Below are 21,371 nucleotides of genomic sequence, written 5' to 3'. Positions count from 1 at the left end.
CAAACTAAAAGTGTAAATCGATCACTTTCCTCTTCAGCTAAAGGTGAACGAGTGTATTTTAAGATTATGGTTAAATAAAAAACAAAAGTGAATTACATCAGTGTCAAAAACATTAACGTTAACCTTTATTGGTGATAATTCAGTTATCATACTACATAAACTATATATGTTTATATACGCTGCTCTGGAAGGCTAAAGGAGAAAATTAAGCATGTCATGTGACTCATGCGGTCATATGATCAGCAGAATAATCGCTGAGGCTGCTGTTGAATGTGCACATCTCGTTCAAAGCCTCTGTTTGACCACTAGGTGGAAGCATTGATTTACATTTTGTGTTCTGCTCTAAAAAGGAAGAGATCGTTTTGAACACTTTAGTATAAAACAATTATTGTATATGTAAATTTAAACACAGAGATACAAGTAAGCCCATATGACACAAAAATACAATTCATTCTTCTACATTAAACACACTCAGGTTCGAAGGTGAAACATGTGTATGTATTTATGTATGTATTATCCATTCCTAAGGATGACCGAGAGCAAAAATAAGATATACAATTCTACACCTACGTCTTACTATCCTGATAAATGGGACATTGATCCTCCTGTCCTTCCCATGCTTCATTTAAACATCCCATTAACCAAGGTCCATACATTGATTTGACGGACAAAGAAAAGCAAAGACAGAGACCAGAATGAAGCGCACAATAAATTCAAAGGACAGGTCTATCATGTAAATAGTAAATAGTTTTAGGACTTATTGATGACATTTCTTCCAGAAGACACGCTTCAATATCCATCGCAGGAGAAAATCCATTAAACATACAAGTTCAAATGTTTATTGCATCCGAATAAAAATGACGAGCAACAGCACAAACTGAGGGAGACTGGGAAGTATTCACAGTGTAGTGTTTGTATCAGAGTTTGTTTGTGTGCAGGACATAATCAGGTTTGCTGGCTTGGCAGTCTGCTTAAATTCAGAGGGAGAAAACATTAAGTGGCCAAAGGGAGCTGAACAGGAATTATCAAAGGCAACCCACATACATATGTATAATTGCCCCACACCCAAAACATTCTCCCCATCTCTGGCATCCAGGAATCTCAGTGCCTTTCGTTTCATCCTCATAACCATTACTCCTTCGAGTGTCCAACTGGAGAGAGGATGATGAGATTCAGCTCCCAGTGAGCCGGTACCCTAGCCGGATTGGTTTGTTCAGAGTCTTATATCAGTGTCATGTTAATATCCACTGTGACCAAAGTGATTACCAAGCAAATCGCAAACGGAGATAAGGGAATCCTATTATCTAACAATTCTCACACTGTGCCTGTGGTTGATGCTTTCTGCCAGATCACTTGGATAAAAGAGAAATGTAAGTGAATATATAAAGCCAATCGCTCAGAGTATTATATAGTTTACATGAAAAACCTAAGCAACCTAATCCTGCGGTATGTATTTTGCCTGTTAGTATAATCCCCTGTTTTGTAGACAGCGAGGATGCTAGTGGATAAAAGTGCTCTCAGTGTTTCCTCAGATCAAGAAGGATTCTTGGTTATCACCAGAAAACAAGTAATAATACCTGACTCACATAACATTGCTGCACATTAGAGACATAGTAAAGGCTCATGGTATGGCTGACTACACTTATTTTGTCATCACAACAGAATATATAATGCTATATTTTGTACAGTAGTCAAATGATAGTATCTTCAAAAAAACACGGTTCATTTCAGTACAACAAAAGACTCCATTCAAACGTAAAACAGAAAAAGCATAAACTCAGCTTTGTCTGAGAAAAGAACTGCTGACTGATCTCAGCTGCCAGTAAGCTTTGATGTGAGAGTGGAAATACATTCACTGACGCCGGGGCTGCTGGGAAAAGATGCCCACTTCTTCACCTTTTAACACCACCATGCACAGCAGCATATGCTACAAATACTCCCTCACGTACATATACACACTTTTACACACTGTTGTCCTTGACATATCACTGCAGCTCTCCTCCAGTGAGAGGACAAAGTGACAAGATAACAAGAAAAAGGAGAAGAGGTACAGCCAGAAATAGCCCAGAAAGGCATCACGGAGAGGCACAACAGACAATAAAAATAAAAGAATAAGCAGAACTGTAAAAAAGGCAGACAATAAATCATGTTGTTTCCTGAAAAAGGAGTACAACAATGTGTATTGGTTAGATGAGGTTACACTAAAGGAACTATCTAGTGATATTGTAAAGAGAAATGGTCCAATGATGCATCATGGAGGCAGAAGCCACTTATCTCTGAAACTGCAGCAACTCTCTTTCTCTGTCTATCTTTCTCTTATTCTGTTTCACACCGGGTCGATATTCCCCAGACACACATCACTGGCTCAGTCTCTGCATCCCACAGTGCCAGCTTTATGGTGCCATAAACACATGCAGGCTGGGAAACGGAAAAGGTTGGTGCTGTAGGTGGGTGCACACTCAATATGAGTGAGCGTGGGTAGAGCACAGGGGAGTGATCGCAGTGGTGCTCTTTTGGAACTCATCAACCACTATATATGACATTTATATCATATTTCTTAAAATACTTCCGACGGTTGGATGAAGTCCATAAAGACGGAAAGTGATTGCATGTCCCACATAAGGGCAGGTGGGTCAATAAGCTATAGGTGTTGTGAGATCAATGAGCTTTCAAAGGAAGAAGAAAAGCTGGCCAAAAAGCCTAAAACCTGTTAGGGGGAAAGACAGTATTGTGTGATGGATTGGTGACCCGAGGTTGTTTTTCCACCTTGCAGTCGGAACCCTGTGAACTAAAATTGCTGGGTAAGGGGAGAGTTGGTATTAGGAGTGAATGTGTCACACACTGATAAACTGTCAGAGGTAGACAGGTGCTGACAAGAGGCTGAAGAGAGCACAAAGTGATTTTCTGTCGTTGTGCAGTTGAGTGGCATTACTGGTGGTGAGGCATGTGGCCTAAATGTGTACGGTAAAATCCATTTCCGAAAAGAAGATTAGAAAAAGCTTGTAGGTAGGTTTTTGATGACTCAACTACAAATTAAAGTAATCACTGGCAGTTTAATGTTTGCAATGTTCCAGAAATTTACCTTGCTGGACTTCGACTCTATTTTAAATCAACCATACTTCATTAAGTAATCCACATCTGCAGTGTTTACTTTGTAGCCCTTGTTTGTTAAGATTTCTGAAAGTGTCTCCACAAGGGCAAACATAATTAACTGCAAATCAAAACACAGCTAAAAAGCCTGGGCAGGAAACAACTCATTGAACTCCAATAAAACCCAAATACAGTGGCAAGTGAAAGAAATGTCAACCTTTTGTAATTTCCTGGTTTTATGCAAGAATTGGTCATAAAATGTGATCTGATCTTCGGCTAAGTCACAAGTATAGACACACACAATGTGCTTGAGCTAATAACACATGTTCACAATCTTCCATGTCTTCATTGAACATCTATTCAAAGCATGTGAATCCCTGGCGGAAAAAGTAAGTGAACCATTGGATTTGATATCTGGTGAAACATCCCTCTGCAGCAATAACCTCAAACAAGCACTTTGGTAGCTAGGATCGCTAGTGATAGCTTGGAGGTGGGTGGATATTGAATGGTCAGTAAGAGGCAAGGCTTAAAAATGAGTAAAACTGGTTGAAACTCATGGTTGAACATTCAACAATTAACATTACAGTTAATATGAACTCCAGATGCTTTGATTATGTATACGGTATTGAGACAAAACAAATAACAGACACCAATGAACAGTGAAACTTGTATCTAAAATCCTGATTTGTATCCAATTTTGAAGTTAAAGATGTGGTTAACTCCCTAAATCTCATTCTGAAGTCACACCTAGCTCCGTAGACTTTGAAATGGGTGAGCAGAAATTGCCAAACACCCAAAGTTATACTGATCGTGGTTCCGAGTTCATATCAAGGTGTTAATCTATCATCTTTTATGAAGCTATCAATATCAACCACTAAACCCTGTGAAAGTAGCTGGCAGGAGTAATAAATGTGTTTGTAAGAAGACCCAGTGGGCAATCATAATTTAATGTAATTTTAACTTGGGTGTGGCGCACAGGCAGTTCTAAAAGCCTCTGATTTACTTTTGCGAGCTGCACTCCGTCTTCCTGGCTGGCAGTTGAAACCGTGATCCACCACAGATACATCTCCACTGAACACCTAATGGGCAGCGGCCATTTAAATACAGCTCGGTGTCTGCCAGTAAGCCAGGCTGCCCCCCAGACCCCTGAGGAAGCAGGAACCGCAAGACTGAAATCAAAATCTGTAATCCTAATGTGTAAACAGCCTGCATCATCAAAACCCTATTCCACAAGAGCATTTGTACACACCAACATTTTGAGATTGTGATATTATGAAATGTAAAATGTTAATCCACAAGCTATGAATTAAGAGCTCCAGTTCAAGGGGAAAATATCTTAAATGTTTAGTGTCAAAATGTAATGCACCATGGTACAGAAATTCAGTCTCTCTCATTTCTTGCTTCTCATAATCGCCTTACGAATGGGGACAATGCTTTTTCTGCTGTTATTTACTTGAAATTAAAACAAAAAAGGCAAGAACTACATGTTATATGTCCAAGACATCTTGCAAATGTGATCACCCAAGACATGCATACAAGCAACAGAGTAGGGGATAGCTATCAGTCAAAAGTTCTACATTAAAATAGCACTACAACTAAATAGCATGCAGATACCCACATACACTAGGTACAGTAGGACACCTAACACTGATACAGTATGTTGACACTCATTGCTAGGATGTTCTGTAATATAAACAAAGAAAAGCAATCCTCCATAAGTTTCTCCAGTCCCTAATGCAACAGGTTTATCAATGCATTCCAACATACACTCATTCAAGGCATATGCATGAGTGAAGCTATTCCTGATGCTGTATTAGTTTTTTGTCTAACAGTGTCTTTGATCTGTAGTCGATTAATTCAACCAATTTATTGGCAAACGTGTGAGTTTCATTTTTGAAAACACTCAATAGTTGTAGTCATTTGAACTGTGGAGCTTTATTTGATTTGCATATCAACTTCTCTAGCTTCCCTCTCTCTTTTCCTTCTTCATGAAACAACATCCTCTCATTCCCTGGCTCACCCTATTTCTCTTCTCCCTTTCGCTCCCCTGCAGCTGTCCTAAATAAATTACATCACGAAGCCTCATCTTCCAGAAGAGTTCTTTGTTCCCATCCGTACTTAGTGAAAGTTATCGCAACGACATATTCTCACCATATTATCCAACAGCAGCGCTCTTTGTGAAATGAAAATACGATTTGCACCATCAACATGGTAAAAATGATGGAGCACCTGGTAGTGTTGCAATTATGAGGCCATTTCAGCTTGTTGTTTTTCATATGCAGAGAAAATGTCATTTAAACACCAGGTAACACGATAGAGAAAACATTTAAAGAGATGAAATTAGACGCAGCTTAGGAACCAGGCAACATTTCTCAGTTACAGAGAAGGCAATGTCTCTAACCACATTGATGGTCAATATATCAACAGCAATACATACAATATGTAGTATAGTAGCATAGTATGTAATGTATTGGGATTGTGTTTCCCTGAACAGTTACTGATTTTAAGCAAAACCTTAACTTTTGATTTCTGGTCTTTTATACGTGATCTTTTTGGGAGGCTTTAAGTATTACAACGTGAGTCAACTACAAGTCAATTACCAATTCAACTTCAAAACTAACCTTTTAATTTGAAGCTGTGATATAACAGTCATTATAGGGACAGGCTGAGAATACAGAGAGTTCATCAAAGTCTAATGCTTTCATTTAAATGCCATTGCTGCTCTGGAAGCAAGCAGCCACTCAATCGCCTGCAAGAAAGGCCTCCACATGCTCCAGACAAACCCCTGAGCAATAATTGAGGATTTATTTATTTCATCAGAGAGGTCACGAAAGAGATGAGCAAATCTGTGCCTGAGTATGTGTGTATGAATGAATGTATGAGAGGCATTTATTATCACACACAGATGCACTCTCACACACACACAGAAGGGATCATCCCAAAACAGTGGCCCCAAAAGCACCACTACTTCTTCTCTCTAATTTTAATTACAAAACCACTATCCTTCCTCTCTCATAAGACAGACAAGTGGAAGGGATGCACTTGTTCATTAGCACCTTAACAAAAACAAACACATGGTAGGCCACACCCCTGCTGTGTCCATGGTTCTGAGAGGCAGCAGGGCAGTGAACAGTTCTGTCAGACATGTTTCCTCGACCTTGTTTAAAAAATAATTAAAAAACAGAGGGTGACTCCTGTCTGTCTGAGACAGTGGGTGGGAGAGAAGACAGAGATAGGTATACTTGCGAGAAGAGGCTTCTGCTGCAGCTAAAATCTCATAATGGGAGGATAAGGTCATGTTCAAACAAGCCATCTTGGTCCAGGCCTTTTAAAAAGCGAATGAAAGGTGCTTGTTAATGGCTGCAGTTTGAAACAGGATAATGACGGTACAGGGTAGTGGGTTAGTCACACATTTATAAAATAAAAAGCTATTTGATGTCGTATGGCTTCACACTGATATGTGGAACTATTCATTATTCTGCTTCCCCTTTTCATCATTAATCTGCAGATACTTATTACACATTAGTGATCAATAGCGCTCCGAGTCAGCACAAGGAAGAAAACCGATCCTGAATTATTAACCGATAACGGATGAGCAGGTAATTACATTTCTTCAGAGGACAGTGTGATATTATGTTCTAAATATAAGTATCATCCTCCATGAAAAATAAGTTATTAACTTTCTGCTTGAGTAGTCAAAGAAAGACTTGTTAATCTCCCCCAGAACAATTGTCTCAAAGCTATTAAAAAAGCAGGAGCAGAAAAACTGCCCTCAACACATTCAATCCAATTAAGCAAAAACACAAACATATTTTTTTGTGAAGCTAAGACATAACAAAATAATTTACAGTAAGAAATTAAAATAGGGATGACAAACTCAATGCTGATATCATAAGAAAGCTGTCAGTAGTAAATTAGTTTGTCAGTTCACATACTGTAAACCCAGTTGTATCGTTTTCCAATATGAGAAACGTACTTAATACGATGAGGAGAAATCGACTGCCAGGAAAGAAATGGAGTAAACAGTATGTGTATAAAGATTGTGTTATGATAGATGTCAACAGAATACATCTTCTTCATTTAACCTGTACTTTCTAACTTCGCCTGTGACAAATATAAAATTGGAGAGGGTTTTCTGCGTTAAATTATAGAGGAGGTGTGGTGCCTTCCTTGAACAAATACCACAAAATCAAACAGATCATTAAACTTTAATTTGATCAACCTTCAGATCAGAGGAAAACACTTCCGCAAGTCAGTTTGCCTTTTACCCTGGGAAACATTTAACTTAGAAGTTCAAAATTAAAGATAATTTTAAAGCCGATATTTAGAAATGTCACAATAATAGGAAAACAGGTGTAATTAATAACATTAAAACTACTACAATTCATGCCAAAATAGATGTAAATGTTCAAGTTGAAGGATCTGAATGCTGGAATAGAGTGTGTGGGACAGAAACGGGAAAACCCAAAAAGCATAATGGGGTCATTTTAAATGTATATAATAAATATTTTAGAACTCAGTTAATAATGTTTTTTTTAAAGCTGCATGTGATCCTATAGATGTTCTACGATGAGTTAGGCTGTTCTACTGTACCTATTCAACATCAGTGTTTTAAAAACACACTGAATGTGTCACTCTAGGAATGAACGAAGAAAGTGTGTTCCCATCCATCACTTAAACCAGGAACTGAAGTCCAGTAAGATAATCAAAGTGTTAAAAACTTGAAAATCAGTTCTGAACTTTTACTTCCTCTTGGCACTCAGTGCTTCACTTGACCTGTTCAGAGTTGGCCAAAACATTGCCTGTCAAAAAGGCTGTTATTAAGAGCCACGGCATGAAGGAGGCTCACTGATGCTTGTCATGAGGTCGGAGAACAGAAGGAGGAAAAAGTAGTAAAGCTGTCCATAAAACCTTCAGTCATGCTCAGGCTGCAAACACTGAACAGCCTCATGCTCAAGTTGTGGGCACTGCCTGTGTGTGCGTGTGTGCATGCGTGTGTGTGTGGCCTATGTGTAGTGTCAGTACTGATGGATGGTTGCAGCTCTGGGGTTTCCCATTACCCACAATGCAATACAGTCAGGAAAATGTATTGGCTGTAAAAGACTGCAAAGACAAGAAATTCCATCATAGGATGCTGACAAGTGGATTGAAAAACTGCCTCATTACTATTATACACAACAACACATGCTGCCGGCTCCTGCTGCTTTATGTTGAGGAGTTTACTTTACTCCCCTCGTCTGAAATTTACATAAAATGAATTTTCATTAATGAGCAGCTGCAGCACAATCTTGCTGCAATTACAATGCAAAGTGTGAGATACCATAACAGAAAGACTGATTGCTTTATAGAGATGATGAGCGGAAAAAGCTTAAACTTCACAGCATGTGGAAGAAAAGCATGGGAGGTGAGAAAACAATGAAGGGGACTTTAAATAAAACAACGTGCTGACTGTAGTGTCAGGCTCTGGCTCTCTCACTGTTTTCACATTTTTAGAAAGTTCGGCAGACAAGATAATTAGGCTCGCTGTAGACACAATTGGTCTTAGTCGTACTTTGAGAACTAATCACTGTAAACCTTCACACTAATACAAAACATTTAAATACACACACAGAATGTGCCAGCGCATGCAGACATCTACCTAGTCATTACTTCGGCTCAGAGGGAGGAAATTACAGCACTTTCTATAAGGGATGTGTAAGGATTAGGAATCAGGCGTTTGCTGCACATCACCTATTATTTTTAGAGTTACTTGAATGTATTGACAAATTAAATGTAAACATAAGTCAACATTTTATTATGTCTGCATAAATATATTGTGTGGAGCTTGTTTAACATCAGTTGAAGGAGTACATTCGTAAACCATCTCATACACCGATTGTAAGTCTCATCTTTTCATTTATTCTGCTAACTGTTTACAGATATTAAAATCCAAAAGCCTATATCTCCATCCCATGCACCATATTTAGAAAACTTTATGAATTTTTAATTGGAGCATGACTTTGAAAAGCATGAATAAATCATAAGTCACTTCAGTCGATACTCCACAAAGAAACATTGAGCAAAAGACTACGGTTAAAAACACTGCTGCACGTCCAGTTTTGAAAGCACTCGTATCTCAAGTTTGTGTTTACCAATCTATCTCTTCAAGTTTTGTGTGTCAAACACTTGAAGTGATCTTTGCATAAGATTATAGTGAGTCAATAAATATAACAGGACAGGCCACAGTATATTTTGGTATCACAGCTAAGAGTTGTTGTTCTTCCGACACACACACAAACGCACAAGAGCTAATGCGAGACTGGAAGCGAGGCTGGTGTGTCTTGGGCAATAAAGCAATTCAACCTTGTTGTATCTCGAATAAAGGGAACTAGGAGTAGAGACAGTGGGCAGTATGTTTAGTTCACCTTCAACTCTGCAAAAGGTCTCATTGTTATCTCCTCATACTGACAGGCTGAGGGCTCTGGGGGCACAAAAGGGTATTTCCCATGTCGGATAAGTTTAAAAGAAATGTATTAAAGTTATTTGGCAGGTAGAATTTGCTTGGAAGGAACAATAAACATTGAAAGGGAAGCTATGAATCCTTTCTTTCTCATGTATTGCTTTCAAAATGTTCTCTTCCTGCAAACATAATTTCAATACAATCAGAGGCATCAGCAAATGAACCGAAGCAAAATTAGTCACTTCTTCTGTTCAAGCTCAACTTTGTTAAAGAACATCATTCATCCATACCCAATGATTATTTTGTTATCTTGTCATAATATTATACCATGTCAAGTGTTGTCTGTCACTCCTGGGTGACAAACTGTGAAATAGTGAGTGCAGGCAGAAGAGAGACAAATAACAATGCCAGCAAATTATTGTGGATGTGTCGGAAAAGTTCCAAGGCTCTTGTTTGTTTTAAACCACAAACATTTGCGTGTGATATCTGCATGCTCATATCCAGCAGTGATTGCTGAACTAAAACAACCAACCTTGGAGCACCACATACGGATGATACACAGGTGCTTATATGATCAAATGCTATCCATTGTGTATGCATATTTTTCTGTACAGTAACAAAGCACTTACTCCAACATATGATGTTTATTTGCAAAAGGAAACATGAGAAAATCTTTAGTATAATTGACAGATTCACTTGCTTCTACATTGTTCATGCAAAGCATGAGAATCTATCCTTAGTGCTCCCACTCAAATTGTGAAATGCACAGTATACCATCCTATTGTGAACACATTAATTCACTATGACCACACACTGGTCTTCCAGTTTGTCTTGTCATTGTCTGCTCTGTCGCCAACTCTGATGTCCACTCCCTGCTCTAAGCACCGGAAACTCACACTAAAACAGACAGCAGTTGCATGCTCAACAGAAATGCATGAGGGTGCAAGAGCTGAAAATGCTTTATGAGGAGCAGAAATGTTACTTGACAACTAGAGCAGAGGCATTTCTGAGGATGATTTATATTTCTTTATACAGTAGTTTAATTATTTGGAGTGGTTGGAGCTTAAATTGCCTCATAAGCTAAATATGTTGGCAGGATGTCGGATAAAATACGAGACAATTATATTTGGATGTTGCTACAGACGCAGGCAAAAACGTCATACAGGTCATACATACTTGCAGGTGAGTTACTGTATGTACATGCATTTAGAGAAAGTCAACATAAAAGGGCTAAAAAAGTGAGATTCTGAGCCTTCGTGGACTGAGGGAATATAGGCTGTAAGTCTGAAGATGTTCATATTAGACGGTTTCTGGTTCAATGTGAAACTTCTGAACTCTGTCAACGCCAAATATTGAAGAGGAAATCATTAAATTATTAAACTAGCATCTAATTTCTATAACAGTAAAGGTAAGACAATGCTTGCTTCCTGCTTGATTTGAGTATTCTTCAATGTAATGCGAGATGGAAAATGTGAGATGCTGTGTGAATTATAGAAAGAGACCTTTGCCACACATGCAAGAAGATATTTAAAATAAAATGTAGAGTTGATGAACATTGTGCTTGACACTGGGTCATTGCATTGTGGACATGTTGAATTCAAAACCAGAAGGACTTATTTCAATTAAAAATAGATTAAAAAAACATCCTCCTTTTGTATTATGATGAGGAAAAGTCAAGCAGGTTTTTATTTAAAACGCCTCAGAGAATAGTTATCCATAATTTAAATTTCACATGCCATTACTGAGTATTTAAAAAAGGTGCATTATTTGTATATGATTTAACATGGACTTATATTTACAGCTCCACAAACAGAGAAATTGTTATAGCTAAAGATCATTTAAAGTATTGATTTTCCATTTTCATGGAAGATGATCCGCTCATGTTGAACCTGATGCCTCTCGTCACTGAAGCCTCATCACTCTTTTGTCTCTGCCCTGTCACCCTTTGCTCTGGGTGCATACATCACGGTGACGCATGTATCTGATGCTGGCAAATGCTTGCTTGCTGTGTGCTTCTGTTTACTTCGTATAAACTCAAGTCTCCCTCAAAGTTTGGTTGTTGATACCAGTATTCTTCCATATTTCAGACTTGATTGTCACTGACGGAAAATCAGACATCTGCCATCTGGTTTCGTGCCACAATCATTTAGGAAATGTCATAATTAAGAAATAAATATGCATGCCGCATATTGAGGCCTTACTTCCTGCTCAGCTTTTAATGTTTCACTTCTTGGGTCATTGGAAATGAATATCTGGAATCCAATAATGCAGAAGTATTTCCAAAGAAAAAAATTCAAATGTTTTGCCAACAACACTGGAAACCATCTACAATTTATAATTTATGTCTCGGTTTTTCCTAAATAATTTGGAACCCAAACTAAATGTCTTCTCCCAAATAAATACTTTTTTAACAGCCCAGCTCTTCTCTAGCCTACATACCAGAGAAGGAAGCCTAGCTTTAATGCCACCACTCCTCTGTCTGTCTGCTGCGATATATTCTTTGTGTGCTGTAAGACCGAAGCAACATCTAAATGTCAGTCCAACTTGTCAAGATTTGGCATCAACTGCTGAATATATTCATATTAAGAAGTATTCTGTGAATACTGTGCAAAACAACATATTTTACAGCACTGACTGTTATAAAACAATAATTGCTCATATCATATTGAATCCGCTATACTGTCTGTTATTTTCCTCCCTCTCTCTATAATGAGCCGTCCTGATGGGCTCAGGACAGGACAGGTGCACTCTGCACCTCACCGCTCATTAACTAGGTGGAGAGGTGGACAGGCAAAGTGCATGGGAGGGAACAGGGCAGAATATTCACATCTGCCCACATGGTGACTGCTACAACGATAATGAGACCCCTGCATCTGTCAGTCTCAAAACCATTGTCTGTGAGAGTTTATAAGGAAATATCAGGCCTTTGTCTTTGCTGGCTGGTCTTTCGACAAGAAATAGCTGACACAAACAAAGAGTATACGGGATGTGTTCAGACAGCTTCCGCAGAGGGCAGAGGGCTATCTGTCCTGCGCTTAGAATGACTCTAGAGAGGCAGAAACAATGTTTGGCTGAGTGAGATTAAATGATATATCTTTTATGGTTGTTCAAAGAGTAGATAAACGATTTCATCTCACAATGGGAGAAACAGTACATGCAATATATCGTACGACATGATAGCACTACAAAAACCAGTTTGCTCCTGTTCCACTGACCCCTTTCAACCGTTATGGCGAGCCTCAGCACTGAATTCAGCATTCTTGGGGTTTCAACTTTGGTTCTTGAAAGGATGTAATTAAATATTTATCACAAAATGCATACAGACACACGTATGAGGCAGAAACAAGAGTCCAAACTGAACGTTCTGGAGGAACAAAACTACAATAGGTAGCATTGGGATATTGTAATATATGTTGATGAGTCCAGTACATGATGCTTAATGCTGCCAGAGATAACAACAATACTGTTTAGTCTTTACATGCACCAAAAACCTTGATCTTGCTGCCTATCACACTTGGGTAGGAAAGTGAAATACTTGCAGGAGAAATCATACTAGTATCCTCTTGGCTCCAAATGTGACAAAGTTCTAGCTTAAGCAGGGGCTGAAATTGTTTCATGCATGGATGCACAGGAGATGTGTTGCATCATTCCTAGTAATTCCATCTCACTTCACACATGGAAAATTGAGTGAGCTGTGACGACGAGATGTGTGATTCAATAAAACCCAAGGAGAGTTGGATAAGAGAGAAGAAAGGCTGCAAAATGTGAGAAAAGAAAGAAAAGAGGTAAAAAGAGGAAAAAGACAGGTGAGAATAGAAGTGACATTGACAAAAGGAGACGTGTAAAAAAAATGGGAGGGGGCACCTAAAGATAACGGATAAATAGAGGACACAATTCTAAGGAAACTAAGGTATAAGGTTGCTGTCCTGCCTGTGCCGGAGGCAAAATAATTGTGATAAGCTGACAGAGACCAAGAGTGCTGAATAGACGCTCGGTAATGCTGTCTACCCCGTTTTCCCACATAAACTTCAACGCTGTTGAAGTAACAGGAGAAATAAACAGAGCTCCTACCGGTCCGATCTCGGATGGCCAGGTTGTTCCCTTTCTTCAGGACGATATCCAGCTGGTACATGGCTGGACTAGAAGGTCGAGGCGGGGGTTCTGCATTACTGGGACCCACGATGTTGATGCCCTGTAGAGGGGTCAGGTTACATAAGTTATACAGGTAAGCCAGTACAGTTCCCCTTTGTGCAGCATTATCATTTTTAAAAGAGGTATAGCAAAAAAGAAATTTCCTGAGAAAAGGAGAGAAGACGTACAGTACAACAGGAAGAAACATCTGTTCTGTGTTTGTGTGTATATATTAAAATGTATATAAATTAGCAGAAAAGTCAGAACCATCAATATTTAGATACAATGAATTTGTTTTGTCTCCAAAATGTGAGAATAAATAATTTTGCTGCAGAACCACTATGCTCTGAATAAATCAAATTGAGCAGTTAAAAAATCCCTACAGGTAAAAGGCGTCTGATATGGTAAACAGAGAAAATTCTAAGCCTTTGGAAAGTCAATACATTAAATAATACTGTATGTGGTCGAAGTGTTGTCTGAAAACTACTCATTGCAAGCATGCGAACCCTCCTTCTAAGTGTCAGGCTGTTGAAAGGGGTCATCTCTGTGGCTTCACACGTCACGCTATAGCCCTGAGGTCAGTGCTGTACTCTGTTCTGACAGGAATCCCCACTGGCTCAGATTGCGGCTCCCCCCTGGAGCTAGAGGGCCATTAGCAAGCCACATGATGAACAACGCTATGCTCTGTAATCCACTACAGTTACCTTTCTCAACGTTCTCTCAGATCCTCATTCATCTCTCCACTCGTTTTGGCCAACACGTGCGTGGGCCATCCTGTCATATCTACCCAGATATCCAACTCCCACTAGAGAAGCATGCGGGCAGAGCTATTTTTGAGTAAATAAGGGAAAGGATGCAACAAAAAAAAAAGAAACAGAAGAACCAGGAGGAGAATCCCCATTAACTCTGTCATTTAAAATGCACATTTACTAATAATGCTGCATTAGCATTTCCTGTTGTTGTCAAATACATTACATTTCCCTACAGAATATTGCTGACTGCCATACAAAGTAAACTGACCATCTACTTGGAAAATCCCTTTAAAAACAAACAATCAAGGCTGTACATTATGGAAAATATTTTGGCTACAGAGAAGATGATTATAACCAGTAGTTGTGCACGACTGGAAAAATCTAAGGATGTAGTATTACTCAGCCCAGTCTGTATTTCTGTGCATGACCCTGCTATAACATAACAACAAAACAATTTCATTTTCTACACTGCATGCTGGCAGAATACGCACAGCAATTTGCATTCACCTCTTCTTCAACTCTTTGGGGACAGCCCTGCACTCAGGCTACAGGTTAATAATAGTGAGTATAATTACACTGCGGCCCAAACAGCTCACTCTATTATACACAAAATCTTGGGCTGCGTTAAGAAATCACTGTTTTATGTAATACTGCAAATACACTGCCTGGCCAAAAGAAAGGTCACACACTCTAATATTCGTTGGACCACCTTTAGCTTTGATTACAGCACGTATTCGCTGTGGCGTCGTTTCCACAAGCTTCTGCAATGTTACAACATTTATTTCTGTCCAGAGTTGCATTAATTTTTCGCCAAGATCTTGTACTGATGACGGGAGATTCGGACCACTGCACAAAGTCTTCTCCAACACATCCCAAAGATTCTCAATAAGGTTCAGGTCTGGACTCTGTGGGGGCCAATCCTTGTGTGAAAATGATGTCTCATGCTCCCTGAACCACTCTTTCAAAATTTGAGCCATCAGGGAAGAAAAAATCCATTGATGGAAAAACCTGGTCATTCAGTATATTCAGGTAGTCAGCTGACCTCATTCTTTGGGCACATAACGTTGCTGAACCTAGACCAGACCAACTGCAGCAACCCCAGATCATAGCACTGCCCCCCACAGGGTTGAGACCTTTTTTTTGGCCGGGCAGTGTATAATACTTAACTATAATTTGCTATGCATGAGGAAATCAAGACATAGTAAGTAAGCCAGTGACTCACAAACTACTTCAAACAAGCTAGGATTTGTAGTAGATATTGTAAGGAACAAGTGTATGATGTGCATTACAACAAAACAGATGTACAAAAGGCATCCCAAAACAATAACATCAATGGATTACACTTTGAACACTATCAATTTAGAAAAAATGACTAAAAATAACTTCATATTTGTAGTTTGGGAAACAGTATCCAAGCCCTGGCAGCTCATTGACAACTTGCCAAAGACTAGTATGACTGTATTATGAGTTATGACCTTTATTATTGGATATCCAAATGTGTATATATGTGTAGAGGGTAGTAGAGACTACACACCGTTTCATTTCAAAATCACAGCAGGGCATGAGATGTTGATGTGCTGTGTAAAGCTGAGAATCCTCAAATCTGAATGCAACCAAAACTATTTGAACTTCACATCACCTGCTGTCAAACATGTGAAAAACAGAGTGAACAGGAAATGGACTCAATCTCTTTGGGAAAAGGAAAAAACTAAATATAATCTGTTAGGTAACAGGTGCACCAGATCAACAAACTCAACTTGAACGTTCAGGAACAAACAGGGTTAGAGCTGTGTGTTTGGACAGGATAGACCTGGGGTCAATAGTGCATTTAAGTCACTGTAATTCGACTGTGTGTGGAGATGCGAAAGTCTGACCATGTGACATTAAGCCTTTTTGTCTGTGAATGCAGCTAACAAACAGTGGCACAAAGACACACAGAAAGACACAATGTCGAGTCGGGTCACATCATGACACACAGCGATTAAAAGAAGATGGAAATCCCCAGACAACACACTGTGCCAACGAAAATGCCAGTTCAAATGTCTTTTTTTGGTCTGTGCAGATGTATAATATCTTTGGTAGAAAGTAGTATTTTCTAAGTATTTATCATGCATTTTCCCCACAGTACCACAACAGACACTGACACACACAGGTGTACACCAACATTTTACAGAGCATGGGATTTGAAATGGATTTGCAGATCCAGTCCAAGCTTATGTGAAGGACAGTACACAAGAAGATCAATGATGGCTAAAACAAACAACGAGCCGTTTAACACCAGGGCTGCTTTATGTGGTTTTCCGTTTCTAAAATGGTTTGAATCCACTATTTGTTTTCAAATATATAGTAGCACATTGGTACTTTTTAAAATGCCTTACATTTGTTATTCTACTTGATTGAAAGGGGCCTCACATATATATTTTTATAACATATAATCCAACATCTGTTCCAAATGTGTTGCCTTTTAAGATGAACAATTGTAATGAATATTTTAACCTAGATGGCACACATGAGCCACACACTTCAGAGAGATAAACTACACACACATTTCACAGTGACAGAAAAGGAGAAGAGAAGAGAACAGGGAAAGAAAAGACAGCCAAGGTCCATTGTACTCCACCTGCTCTGTGTTACAATGAGTGTCTGCTTGAGGCTGATTGAACCAAACATTTTTAACCATTACCTCATTTTAAGTCCCCTTGTCCCAGACAGAAACAAAGGCCAAGCGAGACGTCAACAGACTTTGTGACGTATGTCTGTTCCTATTTGGTCTACACTTCATTACAATTTAATTGCGTAAAGTATTCTTCTGCGAGTGCCATTATATACAAAAAAGCTAAATTACAAGACAATTTAAAAGGTCTAATTTAAAGCAACATAGAATGCTTAACCAACTATTACAGATATACAGTATAAGCAAAGTCTGGGTGAATAAATAACATCCAGCAGCACAATGTGAATCAAGGGAAAAAAGGAGTTCCGGTTGGATGTGGCACAGATCCAGAGAGACTCAACTATCAGAGCACTTTAAATTTACTTTAAATAATCCCAGGAGATCTGCACTGGAAAGTGCTCTGTGTGTTTGGATACAAGCATTTAGCATTTGGCAGAAAACCTTTTGTCTAAATCCCGCTTGAATCCATTCCAATGTCAATCAATACCAATTTCTTTTCCCATTAACTAAGGACTACATAGTGATTGACATTCCGTTGCAAATAGTGATGGAAATGTTGCATTCATCAACTCATGGGGTCTGTTTGCATGTGATTGCGTGCCTTAAAGAGAGAGCCAGTGTGTGTGCGTGTGTGTGTGTGCGTGTGCGTGTGCGTGTGCGTGTGTGTGTGTGTGTGTGTGCCCTTTCCTTCATGTTGCTGTGAATGTGTAGTGTAATCATCAATACATCAGAGACAGGAAAGCTGATCCTTTTATCAATAACAAAGACAGAGGATGAATCACAATTGTGAAAGATGAGAATAAATATTCAATAAGGAATTTCACACTGGCACACTCCAGCCAGACACAATCATCTACTGTTTACAGTCTGAGTGTAAGAGCACAGAAGGTTTAGGGGTAGATTATCTTGATATACTGCATGCGCATTAGTTCTCCAGGCCATATTATGAAGCCATAAAAACTACTTAGTCATACAGCCTCACTTCTATTGACTCGCCTGCACTTTAATCAAAGACACGCTGCTATACTGTAAAACTCACCAAGACACACACACACACACACCCAGACACCCAGACACACCCACACACACACACACACACACACACACACACACACACACACACACACACACACACACACACACACACACACACACACACACACACACACACACACACACACACACACACACACACACACACACACACACACACACACACACACACACACACACACACACACACACACACACACACAAAATGTTATGGCCCTGAACCCAAAACTTTCTGTTCTAATGGGGTTCATTAGTTTTAGGTCAACATTTTGCTTCTGAATCTTCAGAGTTTTGGCACAGTCTCCAACTCATTAAAAAAGGAAACCAAGCAAGTTCAGCGTGGCAATGTGTCAAATGTCAAAATGTCATCCGGCAGCTTACAATGTTTTTTTTTTGTGGAAAGGCACTAATGGCTCTTCACCAAGAATGTACTCATAACATGAGAACATAACTCATAACTTTCCACTTCCTGATAGAGGCGCTCATCAGCCCCTGGGTTAAAATAGGCAAAGTTAAACAAAACACCAAAAAGGAGACTCCTGTAGTGACAAATGTGAAAATGTTTTCAAGGTAAATCTTTTAAGTGAAATCTATTAAAGCTACACGTGAGGTGCCATGTAGCCTTCTATAGCTAGTGAGAGCTTCATGTTGCTGGACATGGTAGGACTGTCATTCGTTTTCTCCTCAGACTTCCTGTGTCCCAATATTTCTGTAAATTAATGGGTCTTCTTTGAGCATGTGATAAGATATATTCAGTACATTTGAGTTTCTTTGTTGAGGGAGAGAGGGGTACGTTTCCAAATGTGCTGACAGAAGAGAGCTTCAGCCCTCTAGGTTCCCTAGGTTTTGCAGTCACAGTGACAAAATACATTGAATTTTCTAATAAGAACTTCATCCCCAGAGTGAACTATAGTGAAGAGCATGGTTTATGCCAACATTATTTGAAAGTTGTACTATATGACTGTGTTGTGCCATTGTGTTAAGACTTTTAGCAGAGCCCTGCAGTTTAAGGCTGACTGCTGCTTGAAAGAACGGTCTGCTGGGAGATATTTCTGAAAGTTTACATTTAAAAAGGGCAAACAGCTGAGGAACAGAGCTGCTAAGAAAACTTCCCTTTTGGGATTTCAACCAGAATCATATATTTCTTATCCGGGATTAGAAGTCATGACAGTGGTGTCTTAATGGAAGAGGAAGCCTGTATTTAGCCCTAGGCACTGTTTGGAGCCAGACTCCCGTTTGTCACAGCGATGGCAGGTAATTTCCAGGCTCCGCACCTCCATTCCTGCATAACAATAACCTGTTCCTGCTTTGCTCATTAACAGGGACATTGTGACAGTTCTCCTTCTGTTAGTAGAGATGCCACATCCTGGTACCTAACATATAAAACTATAATTGTCTCCTCTCTCTGATAATAAGTTTTCTTAGTTAGTTTTCTAGTGCCATATACACACCTTAGGAAGAAAACCACTATCCATTTATAGCTTGATTTGTGAGTCTTTGCATAGAACGGCTGATTTCCATAAGACATAACTGAATCCTTTTTACATTTTAGCAAGTTGAATCGTGACTTGAGCTTGTGCGGCAACAGAGTGCTGTGAAGATTCATAGACAAGGATCATTTCATGCTATTTGCTGAAAACCAAGAGCCACCAGCTCCTAAAAGCCAAAGCAGAAGAGTTACAATTTTAAAGCTGATTTGAACAAAAACTGCTCCACTAGTGTACAAACCATATTATGAGGAAGTAAATGAGGCTCTTAAATTAAAATTGATCTCCTTATGAGAGAGTTGGGTAATTCAATCGATGCAACAATCAATGTAATTCCATTCAGTGCAGAAAATAATACATGTCAGCAATCATCAGTTCAGCTGTGGTGAACGGCTAAATACAACAATTAATCTGCGGCTTTTGAAAGATGCACTTTATCTGTTGTGTTGGTTGGCACAGAGATGGATGATCTTGCTAAACACTAAATCATGATGCTAAGCCACACTGACAGGACAGTGCCGTTTATCTCTCAGGGATCATGAGTTAAATGTGTGTATTTCAATGACCATGGACACTGATTTCTGAACTGAACATAAAAACAGGAAGAAAATAATTAAATATTAATGAAAACAAGAAGTATATTGAAATTGAAATGCACTTCTTAGACCATTTATCTCAGGGGAGGCTGAAAAAGATGCACATATTACTGAAGTCTTTGCTGGTTTGTTTCCTTAAAGGGAATGGACCTACTGGGTAAAACATAAGATGCTGGGTAGGGTGTTGCTATGCAACTACAACAACAGATAAAACATACATTTCATCTTTTCCAAATTTTCGATAAACACAACAATATTACAAAATGTGTCTGGTGGCGTGATCCATTGATCCCATTACTTCCCTTTATGGATTTTTCTTCAGCCACAGAGCCTTTTTAACAAGCTTTGCCTGCACCTGATATGCTGTCATCCATCAAACAGATAATTTAAGGTTTCATATGCAACACTTACACACAGATGCAGTCACACAATTTGCATATTCATACAAGAAGAATACACACTAAAACACAGGGAGTAAACAACAGGAGAGAGCTGGGAAAGCCTTGTAAATCCTTTGAATCTTGAAGGAACCATTAATTTGACTTCCATTACACCAATAAAAAATAAACCACTTAACATGTTTATTGAACATGAGCCTGACCCAATCTTCTCCCCTGGGTGTGGTGCTTGGCTATCTCTACCCTTAGCCTCTGACATATTCACTAAAAGATGAACAGGCACATACTGTACATGTACTGACACACAGGCAGTGCATTGACACTAAAACATATAAGGAAAGGAAGGCTCTTGAGGTCTGGCAGTGAGGCCTATTGAATTGCAAGAAATGCATCTTTCATGGACTGGATCTAATTATAGGACATATGGGGGAGGCGGATAGAGGAAAAAAGGAGATTGAGGCTGATGTTGTTTCCAGCTGTATTACAGTACACTACAGTATATTCATCCCTCAAGACCCTCCTGACACTGAAAGTATCTCCTGAAGTCAAGTAAGTGATGTCTATCTGTGAAAGTTGAAACTGCCACTTTTAGATTTTAAAGCCTCTCTTTCTTGTGTATTTAAAAATAACACACAGCCAGAAAATAGTGTGAATGTGGTAACAGGGACTGCATACGTAATACACAGAAATATCTGTTGATCAAATACATTTTCAAGAACTGAATCCGATATGATGTGCCATGAGTATGTAA

The 21,371-nt window shown here is 39.1% G+C and overlaps 1 protein-coding gene across 5 annotated transcripts in view; it reads right to left on the bottom strand.

Moving 5' to 3' along the window:
• The window catches only part of mctp1a (multiple C2 domains, transmembrane 1a), a 134,538-nt gene that overhangs the window by 67,009 nt on the left and 46,158 nt on the right, over window positions 1–21,371 (bottom strand). For all 5 annotated transcript variants that reach the window (XM_063896734.1, XM_063896736.1, XM_063896735.1 and 2 more), the window contains exon 2: window positions 13,601–13,721. In XM_063896734.1, the coding sequence (XP_063752804.1) occupies window positions 13,601–13,721 (121 nt within the window). The remainder of the gene's footprint in view (window positions 1–13,600; window positions 13,722–21,371) is intronic.

This window comes from Eleginops maclovinus, chromosome 12 (assembly GCF_036324505.1).
Source record: "Eleginops maclovinus isolate JMC-PN-2008 ecotype Puerto Natales chromosome 12, JC_Emac_rtc_rv5, whole genome shotgun sequence".
Taxonomy (NCBI): Eukaryota; Metazoa; Chordata; class Actinopteri; order Perciformes; family Eleginopidae; genus Eleginops; species Eleginops maclovinus.
This window is presented reverse-complemented; position numbering and strand designations above follow the sequence as displayed.